Source organism: Protopterus annectens, chromosome 7.part0 (genome assembly GCF_019279795.1).
Source record: "Protopterus annectens isolate FY-2018-M chromosome 7.part0, PAN1.0, whole genome shotgun sequence".
NCBI lineage: Eukaryota > Metazoa > Chordata > Ceratodontiformes > Protopteridae > Protopterus > Protopterus annectens.
Genome location: NC_056739.1, coordinates 1,530,117,832 through 1,530,144,126, shown reverse-complemented (window position 1 = coordinate 1,530,144,126; position 26,295 = coordinate 1,530,117,832). Strand labels below are relative to the sequence as shown.

Here is a 26,295-nt window from a genome sequence, read left to right as displayed (position 1 = left end):
TTTCCTTCCACATCCCAAAGACATGCTGCAGGTGGATTGGACACTCAAAATTGGCCATAGGTGTGAGTGTGTGCATGTGTGTGCAGTCTGTGGAAGGTTGGGAGCCGGGCTGGCAACTCGACACTGTAAAAACTCCACTGCCAATCTTGAGCGGACAGGTGATCCGCTGTGGCGACCCCTAACTGGGAAAAGCCGAAAGAAGAAGCAGCAAGTGAGAGTTCATCAAAAGGAGCCTTGTTTGGGGGGCATTACTATGCAGAAAGACATTCTTCATAGAGCTGTAGATGGTAGTAAAGAAGAAATCCATAACATGAATGTGGGCATTTCTTTCAATTTCCTCTGAGGAAACAGAAGCTTTAATCTGAGCTGAGTGTAGGGCTGCTCCTAAGAATGACTTGGTTTCCAATATGAGAACAGGTGAGATTTGTTGTAGTTTATGGTTATGCTCAGATTCTAGAATGAACACACTATCTCTAGCACAGAATGAATACCGTCAGTAGTACAAAGCTATCTATTATGGGAGAAGACATTACCTGCACTGTCCTTAGAAAAGCAACTATAGGAGATATGCAGTAGGCAGCTCAAAAGGGACAGCTACAAACTGGATAAAGTACAGTTGTGTACACCTACCATAAATGTAGATGTTCGAGTGACTTCACTGTTGCAGTCATAACTGTAGGGTGCTCCTGCCGGCAGGCAGCCCGAGGTCGGCCAGAATCCCAAAGTCTGGGTCCGGCGTCGGCTGTACAAGCTAGTACTATGACGTCAGTACGCTCTGGTACATAGCCCTCAGCCGATGCCATCTTCTCCAGCCTTTCTTGCCCTAGATGTCAGAAGTCCCCAATAAATCAAAAATGAATCCAACAAGGAAACACAAATACACCACAAAAGAGAAAAAGGGGATAGGAGGGAGGGAAACACCGACTGCAACAGTGAAGACACTCGAACATCTACATTTATGGTAGGTGTACACAACTGTACTATGTTCATCGTGTTTCACTGTTGCAGTCATAACTGTAGGGTGGAATCCCAAAGCAGTGAAAAAAAGGGAGGAGGTTTAGACAGAAGAAGGGGCAGTAAGAAGACCCTGCAACACAGCAGAGGCAAAGCCTGCCCTGGTCTTAGAATACAAAGGGAGATTGTAGTGCTTGGAAAAAGTATGCACAGAACTCCAAGTGGCAGCTTCTAAGATATCCTTGGTAGGAACTCCTGAGAAAAGCTGTAGAAGTAGCAGCTGCTCTAGTAGAATGACTTCTCACAGAACCTGGAAGCTGTTTCCCATGATGAGTGTAACAAAATCTTATTCCATAAGAAATCCATTTGGAAATGGTTTGTTTGGAAATAGCCTTTCCAAGAGAACTGGAGGCAAAAGAAACAAACAATTGGTTAGATTTTCTGAACTCTTTAGTCTTGTCCAAGTAAAATCGTAACGGTCTGTGCACATCCAAGGAATGCAAAATCCTTTCCCCTTTATTTTGAGGATTAGGAAAGAAGGTAGGAAGGTGAATTGTTTGATTTAAAGCCACTTTCGAAATCACCTTAGGCATGAAAGTAGGATTGGTCCTCAAGGATACTCTGTCCTGGTGGAAAATAAGGTATGGTTCCACAGCCATGAGAGCTTGCAACTCTGAGACCCTTCTGGCAGAAGTCAAAGCTAACAAAAGAACTGTCTTCCAAGATAAAAACTTAATATCTGAAGATGCAGCAGGCACAAAAGGAGGCAAAGTAAGTTTTTCTAAAACATAATTAAGATCCCAAGCAGGAACAGGAGGGGTCCTGGGAGGCCTTAAATTCTTAGCCCCTCTCAAGAATTGTCTCACCAAAGGATGAGAAAAAACAGGAGGATCAGTATTGAAATGAGCAGAAATAGCAGAAGCATGAATCTTAATGGAGGAAAAGGAAAGTCCATTAGACAAAAGATCTGAAAGGTAAAGCAAAATAGAAGAGAAATCAGGCACCAGTGGGTCCAAGCCTTGGTCCTGCATCCAAATACAAAATCTCTTCCATTTAGAGGCATAGGATTTCCTAGTGCTAGGCCGTCTAGCTTCCAAAAGAACATCCAAAACTTGTTTGGGAAGACTAGAAGAAATTAAATTCCTTTGAAGAGCCAAGCTGCCAGGCAAAGGGTCTTGAGATTGGAATGTAGCAACTGACCCTGATGCTGGGACAGAAGAAAAGGGTTCAGAGGGAGAATCCAAGGAGGCTCCAAGAACAGGTGCTTTAAAGTTGGATACCAAAACTGTCGAGGCCAATTTGGAGCAATCAAGATGAGGAACTTGGGCTTGGCCTGTTTTATCTTTAGTAATACCCGAGGAAGTAGAGGAAGAGGAGGGAAGGCATATCCCGAAAGGTTTCTCCAGCTGAAGGACAGGGCATCCGCTTTCCAAGCTGTTTTGTGGAAGGACCTGGTGCAAAAGCGAGGCAGCTGATGATTGAGATGGGATGCAAACAGATCTATCTGGGGACATCCCCAAACTGCAGTAATCCTGTTGAATAAGTTGGTGTCTAGCATCCATTCGTGTGGATCTAAAATGTTTCTGCTCAGGCTGTCTGCTAAGTGATTCTGTTCTCCTGGGATGAATTGAGCCTGGAGATGTAGATTCAGATTTAGAGCTGTGTCCCATAAAGCCATAGCTAGTCTGCAAAGGGGGTACAAATGAGAACCCCCCCTGCTTGTTTATGTACCACATGACTGTGGTGTTGTCTGTGCAAATCAAAAGAGGCCCTGGATGCAAAAGGTTCTTGAAGGCTAGAAGAGCATTTTGAACTGCCAACATTTCCTTCAGATTGATGTGCCAGTGAAGATGGTCCTTTGTCCAGGTTCCCTGCTGGCAATTGCCTAGAAAATGTGGTCCCCAAGCATAATCCGAGGCGTCCGTGGTTATGATTTGAGAAGGTTGAGGAAGACGGAAAGGCTTTCCTTCGTTTAAAGCACACACCCTGGACCACCAAAGGAACTCCTTCTGGAGGCAGGGGATCAGAGGAATCAGAGTGTCCAGATCGTGGTAATGCTGTGACCATACACTTTTCAGATACCATTGAAGCTTTCTCATATGAAGCCTTGCATATGGAATCAACAGAATGCAGGAAGCCATGTAGCCCAGTGCCTGCAGGAATTTCCTTGCAGTGAGCTGAGTTAGAGTTGCCAAAGTCTTGAAAATTGAAGCCAGCTGTATTTGTTTTTCTGGAGTGAGGAAGGCCCTTTGTAAGGTTGTATTTAAGAGGGCTCCCAAAAATACCATTTGTTGAGAAGGGATCAAATGTGACTTTTTTGTGTTCACTGAGAATCCCAATAGGAGGAGAAGACGTTGAACAAAATCCAGATGTTGAAGTAAAAGATCCTTGCTGTCAGCCTGAATAAGGCAGTCGTCCAAATAGGGGTAAATCTGAATCCCCTGAAGTCTGCAATAAGCCACTACTGGTGCCAGGCACTTGGTAAAGACTCTGGGTGCAGTAGATAAACCAAAGGGCGGTACAGAGAATTGAAAGTGTCTCGAACCTGCCTTGAATCTGAGGAATTTCCTGCATTCCTGCCTGATGGGAATGTGTAAATAAGCTTCCTTTAGGTCCAATGTCACCATCCAGGCGTCCTGAGAGAGCATTGGAATCAGCTGCTGCAGAGTAAGCATCTTGAATTTTGGAATGTCCAAAAAGGTGTTTAACACAGAAAGGTCCAGAATAGGTCTCCATGAGCTTTGTCTTCTTGGAACCAGAAACAGTCTTGAATAAAAACCTTTTCCCACCTCTGAGAGTGGAACAGGCTCTATGGCTCTCATGGCCAGAAGAGCATCCACTTGATTTAAGGCCTCTGACCATTGATGTTTTGGCAGATCTGGCCAACCGATAGCCCTTGGCAGGGTATGAAAGTGGAATTTGTAGCCTTTTAAAATCACGTCCAATACCCATTTGTCCTGGGTAATATGAGCCCAATTTCTGTAAAAAAGAGAAAGTTTTCCTCCGAGAGGGGCATCCAGGTAAAGAGGTCCTGTAGCCCAACCGAGAGAGTCATTGAGTTTGCTTTCTTTGAGATTGGGATCTGTCTTCTCCCTTCTAGGTGAAGAAGCAGTCCATTGTCTCGATCTGTAGGAGGCCTGAGCTTGGCCACGACCTCTGGAGCATCTATATCTTCCCCTTTGAGGCCTGTCAGACGTGGGAAAGGACCAATTTTTGGAGGGCCAATTCCTGGAAAATCTAGGAGGCTGAACTTGCAAGAAATCTTTCACAGTTTGCATAGATTTTGCCTTTTCTTCCATCTTTTTAATAACCTCCTCAGCCTTAGATCCAAAAAGAACTTCATGCTGAACAGGGGCATCTAATAATTTAGCCTTAACCTGTTCAGGTAAACTTTGTTCACGAAGCCAAGCATGTCTCCTGATAACAGTACCAGAGGCTGCGGCCCTGCAAGAAGCATCCAAAGCATCAAAACCACAATGCAAGCTATGTTTGTTCAGTTGTTCAGTTGCATGCAAAACATCCTGTAGTTCCTTACCTTCTACACATGCAGGAAGGGAAGCAAGCTTTTGCTTTAAAACAGACAAAAGAAATTGCTGATACTTAAACATATGAAACTGGCAATTTAAAGCCCTAACAGAAAGGGTAGCAGAAGTATATACCTTTTTACCCCACCTGTCTAAGGCACGAGAATCCTTCTTAGAGGGAATAGGATTCTTAGAAGTAGCAACTTTAGCAGCCTTAGAACCCTGAGAAATAGTTTCAGGATCCGCAGAAGGATTCTTAAATAAGAACAAATGAGACTCAGGAACCCTATAAAATCTATCAGGCTTAGAAGGAGCAGGAGGCATGGAATCAGGATTCAAATTAGCCTCAGAAAGAGCATCATCCACAATGTCAAGAACAGGAGGGATAGCCAAAGGCCTATGTTGAGGAAGAAGAAGGAATTCTCTAAGCCTCTTCTTGGAAGCAGAATAATCCTGACCTTCCCAATGAAAATGTTCCCTCATCTCATGTAAGGTTTCCCCAAAAGAAAAATCTTCAGGCGGAGAGGCAGAGGGCAAGGAGTCCTCAGCATCCGAATCCTCATAAGGAGAAAAAGAATATTCCTGATCAGAGGAAGAGACAGAAGATATAGAAGCCTGGTCAGAGGAATCCATAGGAACATCCTGTCGAGGCCTTTTCTCAGAGGGGGGGTGAGAACCCCTAATCATTGTAAGCAAATCTTCAGCCATCCTTAACAATTGCTTCTGTGTCCTGGGAGTAGATTCAGAAGAAGCTTGAGCAGGAGCTTTAGACTTAACAGGAGTCTTTGTCTTTGCCTTTGATATAGTGATGTGAGTAGGCCTGAATACCCCCTCAGAAGCCGGTACCTGCACAGCGGTTCCGGACCCATCTGAGGGAGCGACGTCCGAAGGTCCTGCAGCAGATAAAATAGAAGGCCTTGATGGCTCCCCATGGGAGTCCGTATCGGCCATCGGTTCAGAAGTGGCGGACAACAGGGGCTGCAAAAGCGCCTCACTGACGGCAGCCGAACCGGACGCTGGCTCCAGCTGCAACGAGTCCTGTTTGGACCTCGGAGGCCTGTCCTTGTCTTTGCGCTTCTTTTGAATTCTGGTAGTGTCCGACGACATTCTATAACTGAAGCGTCTGCCAAAGTAATTTAGAGCCCAGTCGTACCTGCGCTTGATAGTACGAGAATTGAACCTGGCACAGAACAGACAACAAGAAACGTCGTGGTCAGGGCCTAAGCAAGGTAGACAGTAAGAGTGGAAATCTTTATGAGGTATTTGTTTTCCACACGTAATACAATTATTAACTTTTTCTGACATCGGAGGAACAAGAAAAAGATTCCCCAACGGGGTACTTAGCTTTGAGAAGAGAAGTAAGAACTTCGGACCGACAACAACCAAATACGCTGTTCGAAAATCGCCAACCAATGACTTGCGAGCTGCTTTCCACCACACGGCAAGAAAGACTGGAGAAGATGGCGTTGGCTGAGGGCTATGTACCAGAGCGTACTGACGTCAGGGTACTAGCTTGTACAGCCGACGCCGGACCCAGACTTTGGGATTCTGGCCGACCTCGGGCTGCCTGCCGGCAGGAGCACCCTACAGTTATGACTGCAACAGTGAAACACGATGAACATCAAGACATTTCCTACTAAAAAACAAAGAAATTTTTTAATATCAAGCATGACTGTAATGTGCAGGTGAGCGTCTCTCCTGTGTAGTCATGAAAAAGCTGTGTTTGCAAAACAGGACAGTTTGAGGTTTAATGTCATGCACTTCTTTGTCTTTATATACTGAGACTAGAAAAACCCAGAATTTGACTAACAATTGTGAACTTTTAGAACTACAAGAAAAAAAAGACCACGCACAAAGTTTTTTGACCATTTCGTTTTGTTATTATAATTATGCCCTCATCTTGTAAAGTGGGCTTACTTTCCTAAAATGTGTAGTTTTTACTTTAGTTATTTCAGTAGCCCTATATTATGTTTAATAAACTGGCATATCTGTTTACTGTATGCTGAGCAACTAATTACTTCCTGATTCCATGCCATCCAGCCCCGCATTGTGATAATGCAGTGGAGGGAAAAACAGCTTGTAGTGGGTTGAAATGTTTTCTGTAGTCTGCAGCAGATTTTTTTTTTACAAAGTAACCAGAAAGCAGCTACTCCGTTGACAATAAAAAGGTGGAGGTGTCTCAATCTACATCAATAAACTCACCTCTAGGTTAGTCAAATAGGACAATGTGCTTGAGCTTCTAAGTGTCCAGCTTTCCATAGGCAAAGTCCCATATCATATCCTTGCAAGCTAAAGGTCACCCTCTATGACCCAAGAAACCCATAACTTATACTTGCGACTTGCTGAAGGCCCTCACCATTCAACCCAATACCATATTCATGGGGCAACGTCAACTACCCCACTATAAAATGGAATATTACACGACTCCAGTCTTACAGGCCCACAAATTCCTGGTATTTGTAAATACAAATACCTAAGGCAAAATTCCAACTACTAAGTGATAACCTGTCAAAATTTCAAGCCCCAAACCCTGAGAACAAAGCTGTCTATGGGGAGTTATTCATAGAAATACTGTACAATCTTGTCTGTAAATATACAGAAACAGCTGTAATAGAAATACGCCCTGAACTAACACAACCCCTCCCAAAAAAAAAAAAAAAAAAAACAAAACAAAAAAACACTGTGGTGGAATTCAAATATAAACAGGCTGTACAACAAAAGTATAAAACAATCATAGCCAAGATTAGGAAGTGCTCCACCCAGCATGATAAAAAAAACACTTTCATCAATCTAAGCAAACAACTAAGAAAGTAAACTAAGTTTACTAAAGTCAGACTTGAGGTAAAGATGGCCTTCTAAGCAAAGGACAACCACAAAGCTTTCTTTATCTATGTCTGAAACCTCAAAGGCAGCAGACAACAGTATGCAGAACTTATTGCAAATGCAGCCACTTGTATGGAACAAGAAGATATAGCAAATCTGCTGACTGAAAAATTCAGCTCCAATTTTACCCACCTCTCTCTCCTGTGGCTGCCCTCCCATGAAATACCAAACAACCAACCTCCCCGCCCCCAACTATTACTAGGGAAAATGTCCTAGATGCGCTAAGGCAAAAATACTAAATTGATGGGCCCCGATAATATCCCAGGATGCCCTCTAAACAGCCTAAAACATGACCTATCAGGACCATTGGAGTCACTGTTTAACCACAGCCTACAGAAAGGCTTTCTGCCATGAGAATAAAGAACTGCAATAGTCATCCCTTTGCACAAGGGCGCTCTATCAATGGACCCCGGGAACTACATGACTAGTCTCATATGCAAAGCCATGGCAAGAATTACCAGGAAAATGATGGATAAAGACGAAAATGATGGATAAAGGACATAGAAAACCTTTAAAATACTGAATCCAATCCAATTTGGTTTTGTCAAGGCCATCTGGTTCTTAGGTAGAATGCAGGAAGTTAGGATAGGGGAGAACACCTCCACAGAAAGGCTGGTCACAAGCAGATGCCCTCAGGGCTCTGTGCTGTATCTGTTGATTTTTGCATTTACTTTTCAAACGTCAAGATCAATGTCAAGGACCTCTGGCTGACTAAGTTAGCAGGTACTTTTATGTTATACCCCTACCATGTCTTCGCACCACTGGTGCTGCTGCCTTTTTCGTTTCTTGATTTTTCCTGTTGGCACGTCATTTAAATATTCGTAAGGTTTATTTTACGGTAACATTTTGCCTGTCATATACACCTGATTTTCACTGAAGATTTGAGTCCGTCTGTCTTAACCCCCCCCCCCAAAATGGAGACTTTTCCAGAAAGTGTAAATTACACTTAATGCCTATAATTCAGGAATTATAGACTGTCAGAAAATGTATAAGGCATGTGCCCGCTGAAAAGATGTAACATAGTGACCAAAATACTATCACACTTCTCTAGTGTACCTCATTATAAGGACAACTTCTCATTTGTAAGTCTTATAAAGTTAACGGTCTTGGCAGTCCCATACTGACACGGCCTATCATATACAATTTCAAGAACTGTTTTAACCCATATACATACAATATTAATACGATTCAGTATTCACAAAGTAAAATATTTTAACTCTCCTGTCGGCTTTTTACTTATTAGTTACTTGTCTGTATGTATTCCACATAAGGTGAGGTAATTAGTCTTCCATATTTTGGAGCTAGAAGGTTGTGGGCTATAGCCGTTGCTGCAAAAAGATATACACCAAACAAAATCAGCCACACTGGTTCTGTCATATTGTTTGGTGGACTTGCATTACTTTAACAATAACCATTTCTTAGTCCTGCATAAAATACTACATAATAAGAAAAGACAACAGCACCAGCGGTGCAAAGACGTGGTTGGTGTATAACGAAAGGTACCAGTTAGCAGAAGACCGCAAACTAGCAGCAGTCATAGAATCCCCCTAAGACAGTAACATCTCACAGGAAGGACTAACACAGACAAGTGACTGATGCCAATGCCACCGTTTAAAACTGAAAAATGACAAGAAATGTATAATGGTATCTTTTGGGAGGTCAGCCCCCCCAGATTACCTCATTGATAACACACCTGTAAGAGTAGAACCAGTAGTCAGAGATTTGAGTATGTATGTAGATAAAAAGACTTCTTTACATCTTTAGACATATGATGAGTAAAAAACATGTTACTATGTTCCTGAACTTATAAGCAAGAACATGGCATCTAGATCCAAGGAAGTCATCATTCCACTGTATTTGGCCCTCATCAAGCCCATCATTAAGTATGCTGCCCCCTTTGGTATGTACCTGACCAGGTACCTGCAACAACTGTAATATCCACAGAGGCTCCTCACAAAAAGAACACAGGCAATAAACAGCATGCCCTATGCAAACTGGCTCAAAGTTCTATCGCTATACTATAGTTTTCTACAGACTGTTGAGAGGCAATAATCTATGCCTGGCATACAAGAGATACTTGGATCCCACTATGAAGGACCTTTTGCATATCTGCAAAATAAATAGCATCAGAATTACTCAATCTAGAGATTTAAATGTTGCTTGCGACATAAGTAGGACACATTGGAGGGACAGGCATGTGTCTCACAGAATTCCCCTTCCCTGAAACAGGCTTACCATCTATGTGAAGCAAAGTTCTTTCCTAATCTTATTCCAGAGAAAACTGGACCTGTGGATGGGAAATCAGAAATACATCCTGGGTCTAGCACTTGTGTCTCTAATGGACAGAGGCATCCTGAAAACCTTGCCCTAGCTTATATATGGTCCCTTAAAATAACCTGTAAGACACAAACTTGCAGGATCAATTGGGATGTTTGGCTAGGCCCATAAAGGCCCCAGTGTTTTTTTGCCTAGTGTATCCCTATGAACCTATCAACAAATACAGCTATATTCAAGTGAAATGTAACAAAAGTAAGTTGGAACAGGATAAGATTCTTAGTAAGATGTACAGTGCTTGGTATACAGTGTAACAAAGCAGACGTTAAACTAATACATCAATGTCTACCAACAGATCAATTGATCACTTTTAAGGAGAAAACTATGGATGTGCGAGTCACCTCAATGACAGCCCTACTGTACACAAAGCATCTGTATGTTATACTGTAAGAAATTAGTGCTGAAAAGAAAACATTTGGAATAATCTGCACATCTGTGAAGATGAAGAAGCAGTGAAGTGATCATTCCATAGTAGACAGCTGTTTACCAGAGTGGGACATCTGTGTTAAAACACTGCATACCAAGTACAATACACTTTACTAGGAATTCATCTATCGTGCGTGGAGTACCTTGTTTATGTTCTCAAATAAGGAAAATCAAACTTGTTAAGTACTTCTCTAGCACAAGATCAAAACTTAACAGTGCTTACGGGTCCTTAACAAAAGATTCTTAATGTCACCTAAGTGCTGTTAAAATCAGGTCCATGCAGGTCTCGCAGTATCTCTATGTTGATATTCTTCTGGCTCATAGAACTCTTCACAATATTTTTTGTTGAAGGGGGTGGGTAGGTCCAAGACTCTGCTTTTATGGCCTGGACACCTATCCCTTTTACCTTCACTGATGTTTAGCTCTCCAGATAGGGAAGGGGGCAGACATCTCTTGACCTAGCACTCAGGCAAAATGGAGCAGTGTTTTATTGTTAAACATTTTACAGTACTGACACAAGGATTCTAGATGGCTTTTCACAAACCAAATGGATATCGAAGATGAAAAATTTTCAGGAAAATTGGGCACAATTGTTCTTTTTTGAAGATACCGGCTATGGAAAACATCCTCAAAAATATCCAGAAAAGCTAAGTTAATCATCAGAGCAATAACAGCATTAAATGGGCAATAGGAAATTATTTTCCCAAATTGTGGACTTGTTGATCCCTGAAAGTCACGTTAAGGATCTGGTAGGCTAAACATGTATGCTTCTTCTAATAAAAAAAAATGGACATGATGCAGGCTGTGTTCTCCTTCAGTACCAAGTGCCACACAATGTCCTTGGCAGAAGTAAAAGACCAGCTCTGTTTCTGGGACACTTAGCTCGGAATGTACGGCCAGAAGAACAGGCACCCCAACCATCTGTAGTTCTCTTTCATGTATAAGAAATTATGCTGTAGCAATGGGTCAAAGGCTAAATGAGTAGGATTGTACAACTACAAAAAAGTGGCAGGCAAGAACTGATGCAACTACAGTGGTGAGTAGCCCAAACACTGACATACTGCTAAAGCTACCTTCTATTAAAGGAAGACCTGCTGATTTCTATGACTCATTAGTTGATGCAAATGAATGTTATTTAATACATTTGCTAAACAAGTAAGCCCACTGGTAACAGTTCACATTCAGGGGTAATCCAAGAGCACTGAATGGTCAACTAACCTGCTGAGAGTCACTCAACAGCCAAATGGAGGTGAAGCTATTAAAGCCCTGTACCTTTGACTACAGGAAGCAAGTCATTAACAGCTCAGAACCTTAGCCCTTTGTGCTAACTGCTAGATGATGTAAATGGCTAATTTATACGTTCATAGTAGGTTACCAGGCTAATGGCCCTACAGCCCTTACAAGCCTAGCCATGTTAATCCCAAATTGCCCCAAATATCCTTATTAAGCGGACGTTCTTTGTAGAGCTAGTCTATGGTCAACACCTACTCCCCCCTGTCCATGAGGGACATGGGTGTCACCCCCTGGGGTGAATTTGCGGTCTCCAATCCATCTGTCTAGGTTGTGCCTGAATAGGGTCAGTGAGGAGCTCTGCTTCATGTGAAGTGGAAGTTCGTTCCAGAGCAGCGTCAGTCTCTGGGAGAAGTATGCATCTCTGCAACATGTTCTGTTAATGTCACAGGCTAGATTAAGATCCCGGGAGCGAGGGACTCTTGCTCTGTTAGATTTACAGATGTGGAACATATCCATCAGGGCAGGGTTGGAGACTGCCTTGTAGGACACACACAAGTCTCCTCTCAGCAACCTATATGATACAGAGTACAGTGGCAGGGCTTTTAGTCTACCCATGTGCACCATGTTTTGAAGGCCATGTTTTTCTTGGTGGGAAACCTCTGTGGTCCCTCCAGCTGCAGCAGGTGTCTTTTGAGGTACAAGTGAAAGGGAGCATTGTACTTTACTAGTGGTCTGATGAGGACTGAGTAAAGTGGTGCTATAACATCCTTAGATCTGGATGTGATGCCCTTACTTGTGAGGTGTGCAATGTAGAATGTTTTCTTTACTACAGTGGGAACTTAGTGGATGAAGTTCAGATTGCTATCTACATATGTACCTAGGTCTCGCACCACTCGGTTTGAGCTTAGAAGAGGTATTGTCAACGCTGTAGTTTGCGGGGTATTCTACTTTGCCAAAGGGAATAATAATGCACTTTTGTGCAATTAGTTTTATACCATGGCTTTGCCACCAATCACTTGTCTGTGTTTGCCCTTCTTGTAGCATGTTAAAATCACTGGGGGTCTTGACTACACCCAATTTGCAATCATCACTGTACATGGTAAGCCAAAGGCCATCTAGTTTAGCTGATTCTAAACAGTAAAAGGCCCAGCACAGAACCGTGTGGTACTTCACTGGTGACAGGGTCTACTGGTAGAGGTGGAGTCACCAATTCTGACGGTATGAGCACTGTTGGTGAGCCAATTAGCTACCCATCCAGTGACGTAGGGGGTCAATACCTAACTGGGAGAATTTTTCAATGATACCTGAGTGGGGTATCATATCAAAAGCCTTGGCTAGGTCATATAGGCAGTAATGTACTGTCTTGCCTTCATCCAGGGCTTTGGTAACTTTCTCAAAGAAGTCTACTATGTTTAATAAGCATGATCTACCCTTAATGAAGCCAAACTGGGTTGGGTCTAGAGTCTGAAGGTCGCCTATGTCCTTGTTGATAAGTTTCATGATGATTCTTTCCATGGCCTTGCAGATGAGACGGGTTAGACTTATGGGTCTATAGTTACCAGGGTCTGTTGACGGCCCCCTTTAGTGCAAGCTGCAGTTTGCCACTTAGCTGGAACAAAGCCAGTTCTCAGGCTATGGTTGAAGAGAATGCCAAGTGGGTCTGCTAGGTCCTACTTTAGATTGCTTAATAAGCATCCTAGGATGTTATCTGGCCCCACTGAGGCTGTTTTTAGCCTTGAAAAGTGCAGACAAGACTTGATCTCTAGAGATACTGGGCAGAAGATTGGTGTAGGGTATGCTTTGGGGTATGGACGGTGGGGTCAGGGGGATAAAGTTAGCACCAAATCAATCAGCTAAAAGGCTGGCAATTTCCTAAGGTGCAGTATGAGTGGTACCATCTATTACCAGTTCTAGACACAGTTCGGCATTCCCTTTCAGATTTCGGACATAATTAAATAAAACCTTATGATTATCCTTAGTTAGGGATGCTATTTTAGTTTTATTACTTTGCTTTAGAGGATTTCATGAGATTTCTGATTCACTTGCTCAAGCTGAGGAGGGAATTCTTCCTCTGCTGAGTCAGTTCCCTTTTAATCTTAGACATCAGCTTCTTCCTTTTCTTATATAACCTGTTTAGCCTTGAGGTCCATCACGGTGGCTTGTTTTTTCAGGAGGACCTGGCTTTGATGTTGTTAGGTACAGCTGAGTCTATACAACTGTTGAGTGATTGTACAGGGCATTAGAGTACACCTCTAAATACGAGCCATTGTTGTCTGTGAATGTGGAGTGTATAAAACGTTTTATACCATCACTTAATAGTCTGAAGTTTGCTTTGGAAAATTTCTTCAGTTTTTTTTGCTTCTGCAGTGGTGTTAGGACAAATAGTTGCTTCAAATGAGAGAGTTTTGTGGTGGCATCACATGGATGGGGTGGGTGCATTGGTGAGTACTATGTCTAGGACATTTGATCCCCTTGTGGAGGTGCAGGAACCTCTGGGTGAATAGGTTTGCTCTCACGTATGTCATCCACTTGATGGAAGGATAGTTAAAAATCACCCATGACTAAGTTGCTAGGCTGTATGGAGAGTGATTCCATTAAGTCTAGGTAGGCTGTGGGCTTTTCATGGTTCATAGTGGGAGACCTATAGCTAGCAATGATGTGGTAGGGTATTTTGCCTAGAGTTAATTGGACAGAGTAGTTTGAGAGAGTTGCACTGTTTGACTAGTCTTTAGGTATACCTGGCTGTAATGAAGATGGACATCCCTCCACCGTTGGTTCTTTCATGCTCATTTTGTATACTGTTTGACCAGTCTTGAGGTGCACTTAGCTTTAATGAAGATGGATACCCCTCCACTATTGGTTCTTTCATGCTCATTTTGAGGTCCGAACGTGTGGAAGACATTGTAGCCTTGCATGGCCAGGGTGCTCTCTGTGTCCTTGGACCATGCATGTCTCAGTGATTGCACAGACATCAGCATCTTCCAAGGGGAGGAGTAGTGCAGCTTTATGTTTAGACTTCTAGCACCAAGCAGCAGAACCTTGAGTTTGCCTTGGGTGGATTTTGTTACGTAGGAAGTTTTGTTGTTTTTGACATTGCCTAAAAAAGGTACTAATGGGGATGCAAGTACCTTTGTCAGTATCTGAAAGCCTAGAGGAGACAGGAGCAGACCATCTCTGGCGAAGCGGTATGGTTTGTCGACCATGTCATCCCAGGCTGACAAATACTGGGCAAATACTGGATCCCCCTGGACTGACACCAAAAGCTAAGCCAATTATTTAAGTTGATAATTTTTTGTTTATAGTGTGGCATCATCCTGGGTAAATGTAGAATGCTGCTTAGGGCTAGGGTCATACCCGTGTCGGACACAATCTGAGAGTTCAGTCACGTCTCTTCATATTGTCCAGGGAGGTACATCTCAAGTCATTCACCCCAACACGGACTATGACAGTCATAACAGTACTTCTTGTTGAGTGCATGCATGATTTAACGGATCCTGGCACCTGACAGGCAGCTGACCATGACCTTCTTGTCCAGACTGGTGAGGGAGGCATCTCTGTGTCTCACTACTGAGTTGCCTGTGACAAAGACATTTGGTTTAGAGGTGTTTTGCCTTAGAGGTTTGTTTGCTGAGACACTGGTGTTTGCTATTATGTGCAGTAGTTTCTATACTTTTAGAAGTGTATGCAGCTGGTTTGTGCTTGGGAGATCTCTGACCTTTTGGTAGGGTAGGTTTATGTGTTGTTACCTTGTCTTGTGTGAGAAGCGGTGTGTGTGCTGACAACCTGTTTGTTGTTACGTGAGAGGACTGATTTCAATTTCATGGTGTAATTACATCTCTCTCACACGGTATTTTTTTAGTACTAAGTGGTTGTCCGTATACATAATGAAGTTACTACACTGCCTAAGAATGCCTACATCAATCAGGCTGGCTGGAGAAATGGTGGGAAACTAACCGTTCATTATAGTAGGTTTATACTGTAGGTGTTAATAAGGGTTGGGCAGTTAGACTAGTTTATGCTCTAATATTACCACGGGAGCTTATTTTATTTAGGGTTAGGGTCGAGGAATTGGGGCAAGTCGCCTCAGTGTGCAGCTGAGCTGCCCTCTGTGCAACCGGGAAGCTTGGGAGGGTTCCACTGACAGAAGTCTATGGAAAAATTTTGTTATGAGGCATATGCATCTATACAGGGCACCGATAACCCCCTTTGTATATTGAGCAGCGACGAGCAAACATGAGGCTTAAATACAGGTAAAATTAAACAGTTTTAAATTAATCTACCAATTGGAAAGTACACAATGAACCTTCTTCCAGCAATCCCCAGCTCAAACAAGGCTGATTCACACACTTCTGCCACAAGGGTGGTGGGTAGCCTTCCTTAAAGTATGATGGCTGGTTTTAGTGCTCAAGTTTAACAGAAACAGGCTACATTCAGCAGGCCTGAATCTAGACTATGCTATCTATGCTGAAAATAAAGTTTAATAAAACAAGTGCAGAAAACAAGCAGTCACAACAGTAAAAAGCCGAAAAAATGCAGTGATCAGACAAATGCAGTTCAAAAGGTGCAGCAGACACACAAAACATACTTATTTTCTTATTTCTCTTGGATGCCTTGGATTAAAGCAGATCACTCTGGACCTCTGGCAAAGGACACCAAACTCAGAGCGGCTCCAGTTAATTGACAGCCAACCCACAAAAACATGAGGCTTAAATAACAGGTGAAATTAAACAGTTTTAAACTAATCTACCAATAGGAAAGTACACAATGAACCGTCCTCCAGCAATCCCCAGCTCAGAAAAGGCTGATTCACACTCTTCTGCCACATGGCGGGAACCTTCCTTAAAGTATGATGGCTGGTTTTAGTGCTCAAGTATAACAAAAACAGGCTAGATTTAGCAGGTGTGAATCTAGACTATGCTTTCTAGGCTGGAAATGCACTTTAACAAAGTGCAGAAAATAAGCAGTCACAACAGTAAAAAGCAGAAAAATGCAGCAATCAAACAAAATGCAGTTCAAAAAGTGCAGTAGACACACAAAATATACTTACTTTCATGTTATTTCTCTTGGATGCCTTGGATTAAGCAGAATTACTCTGGACCTCTGGTACAGAATGCCAAACTCAGAGCAGCTCTGGTTATTCCAGAGAATGTTAAAATACCACAGGAATGCAAAGTTATGAAGTAGTGGTTCTGCACTGCTGCATGTGTAGGAATATGTTGAACATTTTATGGTAGGAGGTTGACTGAATACTACAGAGATGTGCACCATTAGGTGGTTTCTAATACTGAAAGCACAAATAAGCCAGTCTGGCTATTGTTTTTTTTAAGGCTGAAGAGTCAATGATTAGGTGGAAGGAAAGACTGTTAGCGATGAGAAATAGGACACTAACTCATGTCCAAGTACCTAGATTACAGCCTTGGTAAACATCGACTCAGTTATGACTAAAATATGTGGACTGTGCATATATTCAGCCTTCCAGAATATTACACATGTATTTACTCTGCTAGATGCATTTAATGAGGTATACTTTATACATTTTATGAGATGTGGTATGGTGAGAAGGATAGAGGTAGCTTCAATGTCTCCTACCGGCAACAACATTGTGGTGTACAGTATCACAATTATTTTTGGTGAGAAGTAGATGATAGAAATGTCCTGATTTGTAGGGCTGTAAAATGCTTGGAAGGAAAAGTTAGTAATAGTGGTTAAACTGTCTACAGAAAGCACCCATCATGAGTGAACTGAAATTTCGGAAACATAGTTTATAGATTCATTTCTTCATTCTCTGACACCAATTTTATGACATTCAAGGTTGTAGGGGAGCTACAACCTGAGCACACAACAGGAATAAGGCAAAAATACAGCCCTGCTTGGGATGTGAAGCTGGTGCAGTACAGGATGCATACACAAGTACTACTCACACATTGCAATGCATACCACATTATTGCCAATCAATTAACAATAAACAGCCCATCTTTTAGAGATGTGGGAGGAAACCAGAGCATCAGGTGAAAGTCTTAAATGTACAAAAGGAAGGACATGTAGACTCCACAACCAAGGGCACCCTAGATGGAAACTGAACCAAGAGTTATAAGACAGCAACGCTTGCTGCAGTGCCACCTCAAAAGTTGACTGGCAAAACCTGGAAAAGTACATTCAGTGTGTTTTACAGCAAAGCTGAATGCATGTTCATGTCTAGTTTTGGGGTTATAGCTAACGAAAAAAAAAGTGAGAGCTCAGATTTATTTTTAATCATATTTAGGGACGCTAGTCTATGTCAGAAGTAACTGTTAAGAGGTATTGGCAGGCTAAGGATGGACTAATCAGTGACCGGTTGAGTGACTTAGTATCGGCATGGAAAGGAAAAAGATTGATGCCTGGCATGGAAGCAAATTTTTTTTTCTTGCACTTGTGTATTTGGTTCATAGGTTCATACTAGGCTATCTGCCCTAGGGCATTCATAAGCCTAGCCAGTGTGTGTTTGGCTTTCGCCACCCATTTTAAATTAATTTTGCTATGCCCTTTTTCGAGGTTAGTATACTGTGCCTCTGTCTAACAGTGACACAGAAGTGATACCCGGGGTAAACCTATGATCTCCCATCCACTCATCAAGATTCCTCCTGAAGAGAGTCAATGAGGGACTCTGCCTAACCTGGACTGGGATTTTATTCCAGAGTGAAGGGAGCCTCTTGGTTATGAATCTGTCCCTCCAGCATGTCCTATTTATTTCAGTGCTGAGGTTCAAGTCTCTCGAGCGCATAGCTCGATGGGATTTGGATTTTCTGAGGTGCAGCATGTCCATTAATTCCGGGTTGGACATGGCTTTATATGTCAGGCACAGATTGCCTCTGAGCAGGCGGTATGCCACTGAGTAGAGCTGGAGTTTCTTTAACCGGGCAGCATATGGCATCTGTTTGAGCCCTTTGATCCTCTTGGTGAGGTACTTTTGGGGTCTTTCCAGTTGCTGCAGGTGTCTGGTAAGGTACATCCCAAAAGGGGCATTGTACTCGATTATGGGCCTGATGAGGGATGAGTAAAGAGGCACGGTGACCTCCCCTGATCTAGATGTGAATCCCTTCATGATTAGGTAGGCTATATAAAATGTTTTTCTAACCACTTTGGCCACGTGGTTGTCAAATGAGAGATTGCTATCAACTTGGGTCCCCAGGTCCCTAATTACGTCTTATGTACTTAATGGATTACTACCTATGTGGTAATTTGTGGACACTGTTTTTGCCAAAGGGGATGACTATACACTTTTTGGCGTTTAGCTTGAGGCCATGGCTCTGGCACCAGTTGTCTGTTTCTATGAGGCCCTTTTGGAGGATGCTTGTGTCAAGCTGGAGAGTCGATTATGGTGCCCAGTTTGCAGTCATCTGCAAACTTGGTCAGCCACAGTCCTACCGTGATGGCCTGTACCTCAGAGAAATATATACCGAACAAGAGAGGTCTCAGGACTGAGCCTTGTGGGATGCCACTTGTAACTGGTTTGGAGTCTGACATGGCTCCAGCAATTCTAACCATGTGGGTTCTGTCCTTGAGCCAGTTTGCAACCCATCTAGTGACATAGGGGTTTATATTTAAGCTGGTGAGCTTATCTATAATGCCCGAGTGGGGTATTGTATCGAAGGCTTTTGCGAGGTCCAGGTAGGTTGTGTGGACCACCTTCCCCTCGTCAATGGCCTTGGTGATTGTTTCAAAGAAATTGACCAGGTTTAAGAGGCAGTATCTGCCCTTAAAGCCGAACTGGGTAGGATCCAGTGTCTCTAGGTCCCCAATATCTTTATTTATGAGGTCCATGATGATCCTTTCCATAGCTTTGCAGACCAAGCTAGTCAGGCTTATGGGGTGATAGTTTCCAGGATCCATTGAGGCACCACCTTTGTGGAGAGGGACCACTGTTGCTGTACGCCACTCTTAGGGTACATTATCCTGTAGTAAGGCTGAGACTGAACAGTAGTTTTATGTTTGGGTTTAGCTCTTCTTGGAGTTCATGTAGGACGCAGCCTGGGCCACAGTCTGGTCCCATTGATGCTGTGTTTTTTGCTTTGGAGAGGGTGGCTCTTACCCGAGCATCTGAGATGTCAGGGGGGGGCAGCACCCTGCTGGGATAGATATTGGGGAGGGGGGGGTTTGCGCTGAACCTGTCAGCTAGGATGTTGGCAATGTCTGTGGGTTCGATGTATTTTTTTGTCATTTTGGAATAATTCTGAGCATATCTGGGAATTCCCACCCAGGTTCCTAACATAACTAAAGAAAGCCTTGTGACTATCCTTAGTGTCCTGTGCAATTTTTCTCTCAAAGCTGGCCTTAGACAATTTTATGAGTGCCCGTAGTTTTTTGCTAATACTGATCAGAGATGCCTTCCCTTTTTGGGATTTTGCTCTATCATGTAGTAGCTTCCTCCTTCTATTGTATAGTTTGTTTATGGCTGGGGTGCACCAGACAGGACGTCTGCCTTTGGAGGATTGGGTCTTGGTTTTATATGGGATTGCATGATCCATGCATTCCTGAAGGTGTTCATAGAATGCGTTTATAAAGGATTCTGCGGTCTGGGCCGTATTTTCCACAGGCTCTGGGTCTTTGAAGGGTTCCACCTCGGTTTTGAGGAGTGTGAAATTTGCTTTAGAGAAGTTTTTCACTGTGGTTTTCTGGGCAGGAGGTGGGGTCGGGATGTGAATATCCAGTGAGATTAGTTTATGGTCTGATCTTACCAGTGAGGGATACACTTCTGGTCGGAGCATAGAGTCCCCATGCTGGTGATGATCAGGTCCAGTATGTTTTCCCCTCTTGTGGGAGTGGAAACAAGTTGTTCCAAAGCATTTGAGTTTATAAATTCTAGGAACCTTTGGGCTAGGGTGTTGGAGCTAGGGTAATGCTCCCAGTCTATGTTTGGGTAGTTGAAGTCGCCCAATATAATGGTGTTTGGAGAGACCTTCATATTTTCCAGTGTTCTCAGGAAGGCCAAGTAGGGTTCCTGGGTTTGGGAGGGTGGTCTGTAGCAGGCTATAAACTGGAAGGCAGTTTTACCCACGGTTAGTTGCACATGGATAGTCTCTGATGCTTCGTGCTGTGCCACCAACCTGGAGGTGTGGGTATCTTTGACGAATATTGATACTCCCCCCTCCGTTTGTGGTTCGGTCCAAGTTTTAGGGCTGAAAAGCATGGTATGAGGTATAACCTGGTACTGCTGGGGTGCTCTCGGGAGCCTTGAACCAGGTTTCTGTTACTGCACAGATTTCAATGTTCTCCATGCTAAGGAGGGTTTTGAGTGCGTGCATCTTGAGGTTTAGACTTCTGGCGTTGAGTAGCATTACTCTTAGTTTCTTATCCCTTGTGATACCTATGGAGGTGGGTTTGTCTTTTGAGCCTTGCCTAAAAAAGGCACTATGGGGGAAGCAAGAGCCTTTGCCAATATCCAAAAGCCCAGGGGTGACAGGTGCAAGCCGTCCCTAGTGAAGCATCGTGGCTTGTCGAGCATGTCATCCCAGGCTGACAGGCATTGGATCCCCTTTGAATGACACCAATACTTAAGCCAATTGTTGAAATTGATCATCTTGTCTTCATATTGTGGCATTCTTGGTGAGGGTAAGATGCTACTCAAGGTCAGGGTCATACTGGCCTGGGCTACATGCTCAGAGAGTTCCTCTATGTCTCTTTTCATGTAGTCCAGGGAGGTACATCTCAGGTCATTCACACCAGCATGGACAATGACAGAGTCATATTTGTACTTGCCTTGGAGTGACCTGAGTGCTTGTGTTATGTGGCGGATCCTAGCACCCGACAGGCAGCTCACCGTGACCTTCTTGTTCAGCCTGGTGAGCGGGACGTCAGTGTGGCTGATGATAGTCACCTATTACAAGTGTATCAGGTGTGTTGTTTAGCCTTAAGGGCTGTGACTGTTTGGCACACTGGCTTTGTGACCTACGTGTTGCACATGTTTTGTTTTGGGGTAGCGGTTGCTTGGGTGTCTGCTTTGGAGGTCTCTGCTGCTTAGGCAGATTTTTATTTAGAGCCTCCGAGTATGTTTTTGTGTGTTTATGTGTTTGGTTTGCTGTCGTGGTAGGTCTATATGGGACTGGAATTGTAGTGAGTGTGGTTTCCTTCTCCTCCTGACTGGTTATGCCAGTACTGACTTGAGAGAGCTTAGCCTCCAGTTTGGCTATATGGTTGCATCTGTCACATGTGTTGGAATTTGTTGGGAGGAGGAGAGGGTTGTCTGTGTACATGAGGCAGTTGTAACATTGCCTCAAGATTTCCAGATTCACCAGCTGGACCAGAGAGGAGATTGACAACTGACCTTTGGACATGCTAGAATAGTATTGGGAATTCCTTTATAATTGAAAAAAGGGCCAATGGGGAACAAGGTACTCAAGGGGAGTTTGTGAGGGTGTAGTGCTTTTAATTTTTTAGTGCTGACTTATATAATTACTTTAGTGAGCAAGTGCCAGGTAACTTAAATGCAATGTGTTACAGGTAACTTAAATGCAAAAACGACAAACAGTAACTTTCTTTCAAGTGAAACAAGGAAATAAGTACAGTAAGCAATGCAGATATCACTAGGGATCCACAGAAGCGCTGGAAAGCCACGTTTTATGTGGAATTAGCGTTTCAGGGAAATAACAAGCAAACTTTGATGCCACTCTGCCATCAGATCAATATGTCAAAAGTAAAAATACAGAGCAAGGACTAAGGCAAACACTTTTCTAAGGGCATGCTGTGTGTGTTTGTGTTACACAGCTCTTACAGGAAGAAGACTACTTTACAATGTTACATTGTTAGCAACAACTTTGTCCAACAGATGGCAGCATATACAACAAGATCAAATGTACTGAGTATTCAAATGGTAAAGCATGATCACTACACACACTACATACCCCACAAAACAAAAGTCAGTTTAAATATGTCTACCAGTTGCAGTGCTCCATGTGTTTTGGTGTTTGCTGAGAAGGGCTGACATATTTATTAAATTCTGTTTGAAATGCTGCCTGATGCCACAAGTTTATGGATTTCAGGAAAGAAATCACTGTTCCTTCAGCACGTATTCAAAGGGACAATACAATGTAGTGAGAGTTGTGTTTATTACCTGTGTAGACAAGCAAATGTTGCTAATACATTTTCTGAATGGATTTAAACTGCATATCACCCTTAAAGGATCAGAACAATCAGCATTCCCTAACTGCTGTGTTTGTCTTCTGATCAATTTGTTTCTTCTGCTGAAGTGAAAATCAGGCTACTGGATTAGACAAATGTTCACAGCTGTCAAAGCTGTGCACTGCCACTGAGCAAAAGATTTAAGTATGAAATGGAAATCATTTAGGTCCAATTTGGCTACAACAGACTTTAACGGAGAAGACATTCCTCTCAAAAATTTAGAAGAATAAGCCAAAGCTTGGAAGTCTTTTACTGACCAAACTAGCTAACTCGATGACAAAATTGCATCTGAGTGGCTGATGTTTTCTTAGCAGTTTAAATCACTCACTGATCTAAGCACATGCCATAACTATTTACATGGCAGTTGTGTACCAATGTGAATTCACTACTAACAATGGTGTGAGGCTAGCATGACCCTACATTAACAGGACTCTACAAATTACTGAAAAAGTGGCATATAAGAACTGATGAAGCTGCAGTGGTGAGTAGCCCATATAGAGACAGATCTACTGTTACAGTGAATTTCTCTCAAATGGTGATTAGGTGAATTTTTCTACAGTGATGCATTTCCAATGGTGGTGGTGGTGCTCAAGCTCTGGGCATCACACGTGAGGTGCCAAAAATAGAGATATTAAAAGAATATACAGTTATAATACTACCTAATAAGTTATGCATTCAACAGTGACTGTTTCTAAGCAAAATAAATACTATTTATCAACAATGTGCTTGAGTATACTACTACTGAGCTAACATAGCACAACATAACTGCAATTTACATCAAGACCTAGCCCCCTCAGTATATTTGCATACTGTATGTTATTGCAGAAGAATTAAAGACATAAACTTGCCTGCACTTTGATTCTTTTCATACAACTGGGTGATGACATTTCCTCATTTGTCATATCCGATGGTCTAATTAAATAGCAAAACATGAGTTCCTAGAAAGAAAAATGCAGTAGCAGTCATGAAAATAAGGACAGCACAACAAAAAGGGCATTTTTATTTTTTTACTTCTGTTTTTGGGTGCCCTCAATCATCTGTAATACCCCCATTGTTGCTCTCCAATCTCTATTGCAGAACTTAGAGGAGATAAAGATTCCATGGCATGGTGTCAGGTCTACTCAATGCTATCCTGCACGTGACATGTAATAAAATGTGTGTGGTTCAAGTACATAAGCTATTGCTAGTCTTGTCACAACTTTTATTGTAGAAAATCAGGAAATCAACAGGAAGGGAAAACCATGAGTTTTAAACACACAACCATCCAATACAGTACAAACCATGAACCTAGTATTGTATTAACAACTCACCAGGAAAAAAACGGGACTCTTGTCTGGGAAGTGAACCCAGGGCCACATGCATTCCATGCACTGGTTTGTCACTGCCACTGGAACAATAAGGAGTCATCACCTTCATGGTGGTTTCCTAGTTGGAAAGAAAAACTGCTCTTGGGAGAAGCAGGTGGCTAAATGACCACATAACTCCCTGTTGATCTAATGGCAGTGACAGCTGCACAGAATGCAGGGGTATTGTGGGTTCAAATCCCCACACAAGGGTTAGGGTTTTCATTTCCTGTTTAAGTTGTTAATACAACACTAGGTTCATGGTTTGTAGAAATTAGCTCAAGTTTCTCTTGTACCTTTTGTCTGGCTGAGCTAGAACTCTGGGCTTCCAATAGGGAGACACAGACAAGAAGGGAGAAAAAAAACCCCACCAAATCCCTGTGCATAGAGTTAGCATTTAAGCTACTTATCCCCCCCCCCCAGCCAGTTCATCCAGGGTCTGGGGCCACTACCTGAATCCAAGCCTTTAAGATGTCACTGCTCCAAGCTCTGTACTATGGAGCTGGCTAGGATCAATCAAAAGTATACTTAAGAAGAATGTGCTGTCCCAAATACAGTTATCCTACACGGCCAATGAGTATAGTTACACTGAATAGCTTTTTATCAGTTTCTTTAAACCCCGTTCATCAGGACTGTCTGCACTTTAATTCTGCAAATCAGCACTGCATAGCAAGGTGCTTTTCAGGTTTCTCTACTATTGTGTAACTGTGGACTTGGTATACACAAATAATGGGGTGTGGCAGCAAAGTCCCGCACATAGGAGGTTCTTGAGGGCTTGGTCCCACAAAAAATCTTTTCCCCCCTATTTCTTTTTACTGCAGTTTTCAGTTACATTCCTTGATTATTGAAAATTAATTAAGTGCATCTTGTGTTACAATCTAACATACATAAACCATCCGAGTACTATTAATAAAGGAGCGGCTACCATTACAGTATTTTTAAATATCAATACAGATGTTTTCTCCCAAGTTGCAATACAAATAAAATTAAGTTATGTCTTACCATAACGTTCCATATGTGTTGTCGATCTTCACATATCCTTGGACAGTGGGTTTGGTTCTGAACCCTTGGAACCGACTCAGCAGTTATTCCGGCTCGTGCGTACCAAAAAACTCTCAAGCTCAGCTCTACCCATAATGCTCCTTACCAAATTACCTCAAATTGAGTTTGCATAAAAGAAGTGACAGACAAGTACCACAGAAAAGGGAGAAACTTTATCTGAGACCAGAAAGAGAGCCTTTGTCACTGAGGAACCCGATCCACCGTAGTAAAAAAGAAAACATGGGATAGGGGAAAGGAGGGTGGGTATGTCAAGGATATATGAAGATCAACAACACAGATGGAATGTTGTGGTAAGACATAACTTTTTTATCTGATGTTGTCAATCTTCACATAGTCCTTGTCAGTGGGACAATCTTCACATAGTCCTTGACAGTGGGACAATCTTCACATAGTCCTTGACAGTGGGACAGAATCCACAGCAACCTAAATCTTGAGGGGGTCTCATGGAAGAATATTCCTGAGGACGATCGAGCCGAAGGATACCCTTCCCCTAGAGACCAAATCCAGTTTATAATGAGTAATAAAGGTATGTGGAGAAGCCCAAGTAGCTGCTGCACAAATATTGCCTAAGGAAACTTTGGAATGAAACACTGAAGATGCAGCTACTGCTCAAGTGGAATGTGCCCTAACAGGCCTTTGTAGTGGTAAATTGCTTTTGTTATAGCCAAAAATAATAGTCCTTAATCCACTTAGCTAGGATAACTAGGTAGGTAACTTTGGAGACTGCTTTCCATTTTGCCACTGAAGAAAAGGAAACAAACAGTCTGATTTTCTGAACTCTTTTGCTCTGTGTAAACTGAAGCGGAGTTGTCTATGCACATATAATAAATGGAGAAAATGTTAACCTTTGTTAGCATAATTGGGTTAGAAAACTAGAAGTTCAACAGTCTGGTTCAGGTTGGATTCAGAAAATGCCTTAGGCAGAAATGAAGGGTTGGTTCTCAAGGAGACACTAGCCTTTTGAAAACTTAAATAGGGAAGTTTACAAGATAAAGCCTTAATCTCCAAAATTCTTTTTGCTGAGGTAACGACTACCACGAACAATATTTTTCGAGAGAGGAATTTTAGATCACATTTATCTGAAGGCTCAAAGGGGTGGATAAATTATAGAGATTCCAGAACCAAATTCAGGTCCCAAGGTGATAGTTCCTTATATGGAGCCTTGAGCATCACAGAACCCTTCAAAAAGGGCTCTGCAAAGTTTATGGGACATCAAGGATGAGCCATTCAGACCCAAGTGAAAATTGGAAATCATAGCTAGATGCACTGGAATGGTAGATGCTGAGGCACCCGTCAAAGAGTAATGACAAAAAATCTAAAACCTTCTCAACTGGGGCTGAATATGGGTCAGTATTAGATTTGGACATCCACAGAAAAAAATT

The 26,295-nt window shown here is 42.6% G+C and overlaps 1 protein-coding gene across 1 annotated transcript in view; it reads right to left on the bottom strand.

The window, feature by feature from the left end:
- Positions 1 to 26,295, bottom strand: part of TSEN2 (tRNA splicing endonuclease subunit 2) — a 456,866-nt gene that overhangs the window by 85,177 nt on the left and 345,394 nt on the right. Inside the window, exon 10 of the mRNA XM_044078068.1 lies at positions 23,357 to 23,446. Within this exon, the coding sequence (XP_043934003.1) occupies positions 23,357 to 23,446 (90 nt within the window). The remainder of the gene's footprint in view (positions 1 to 23,356; positions 23,447 to 26,295) is intronic.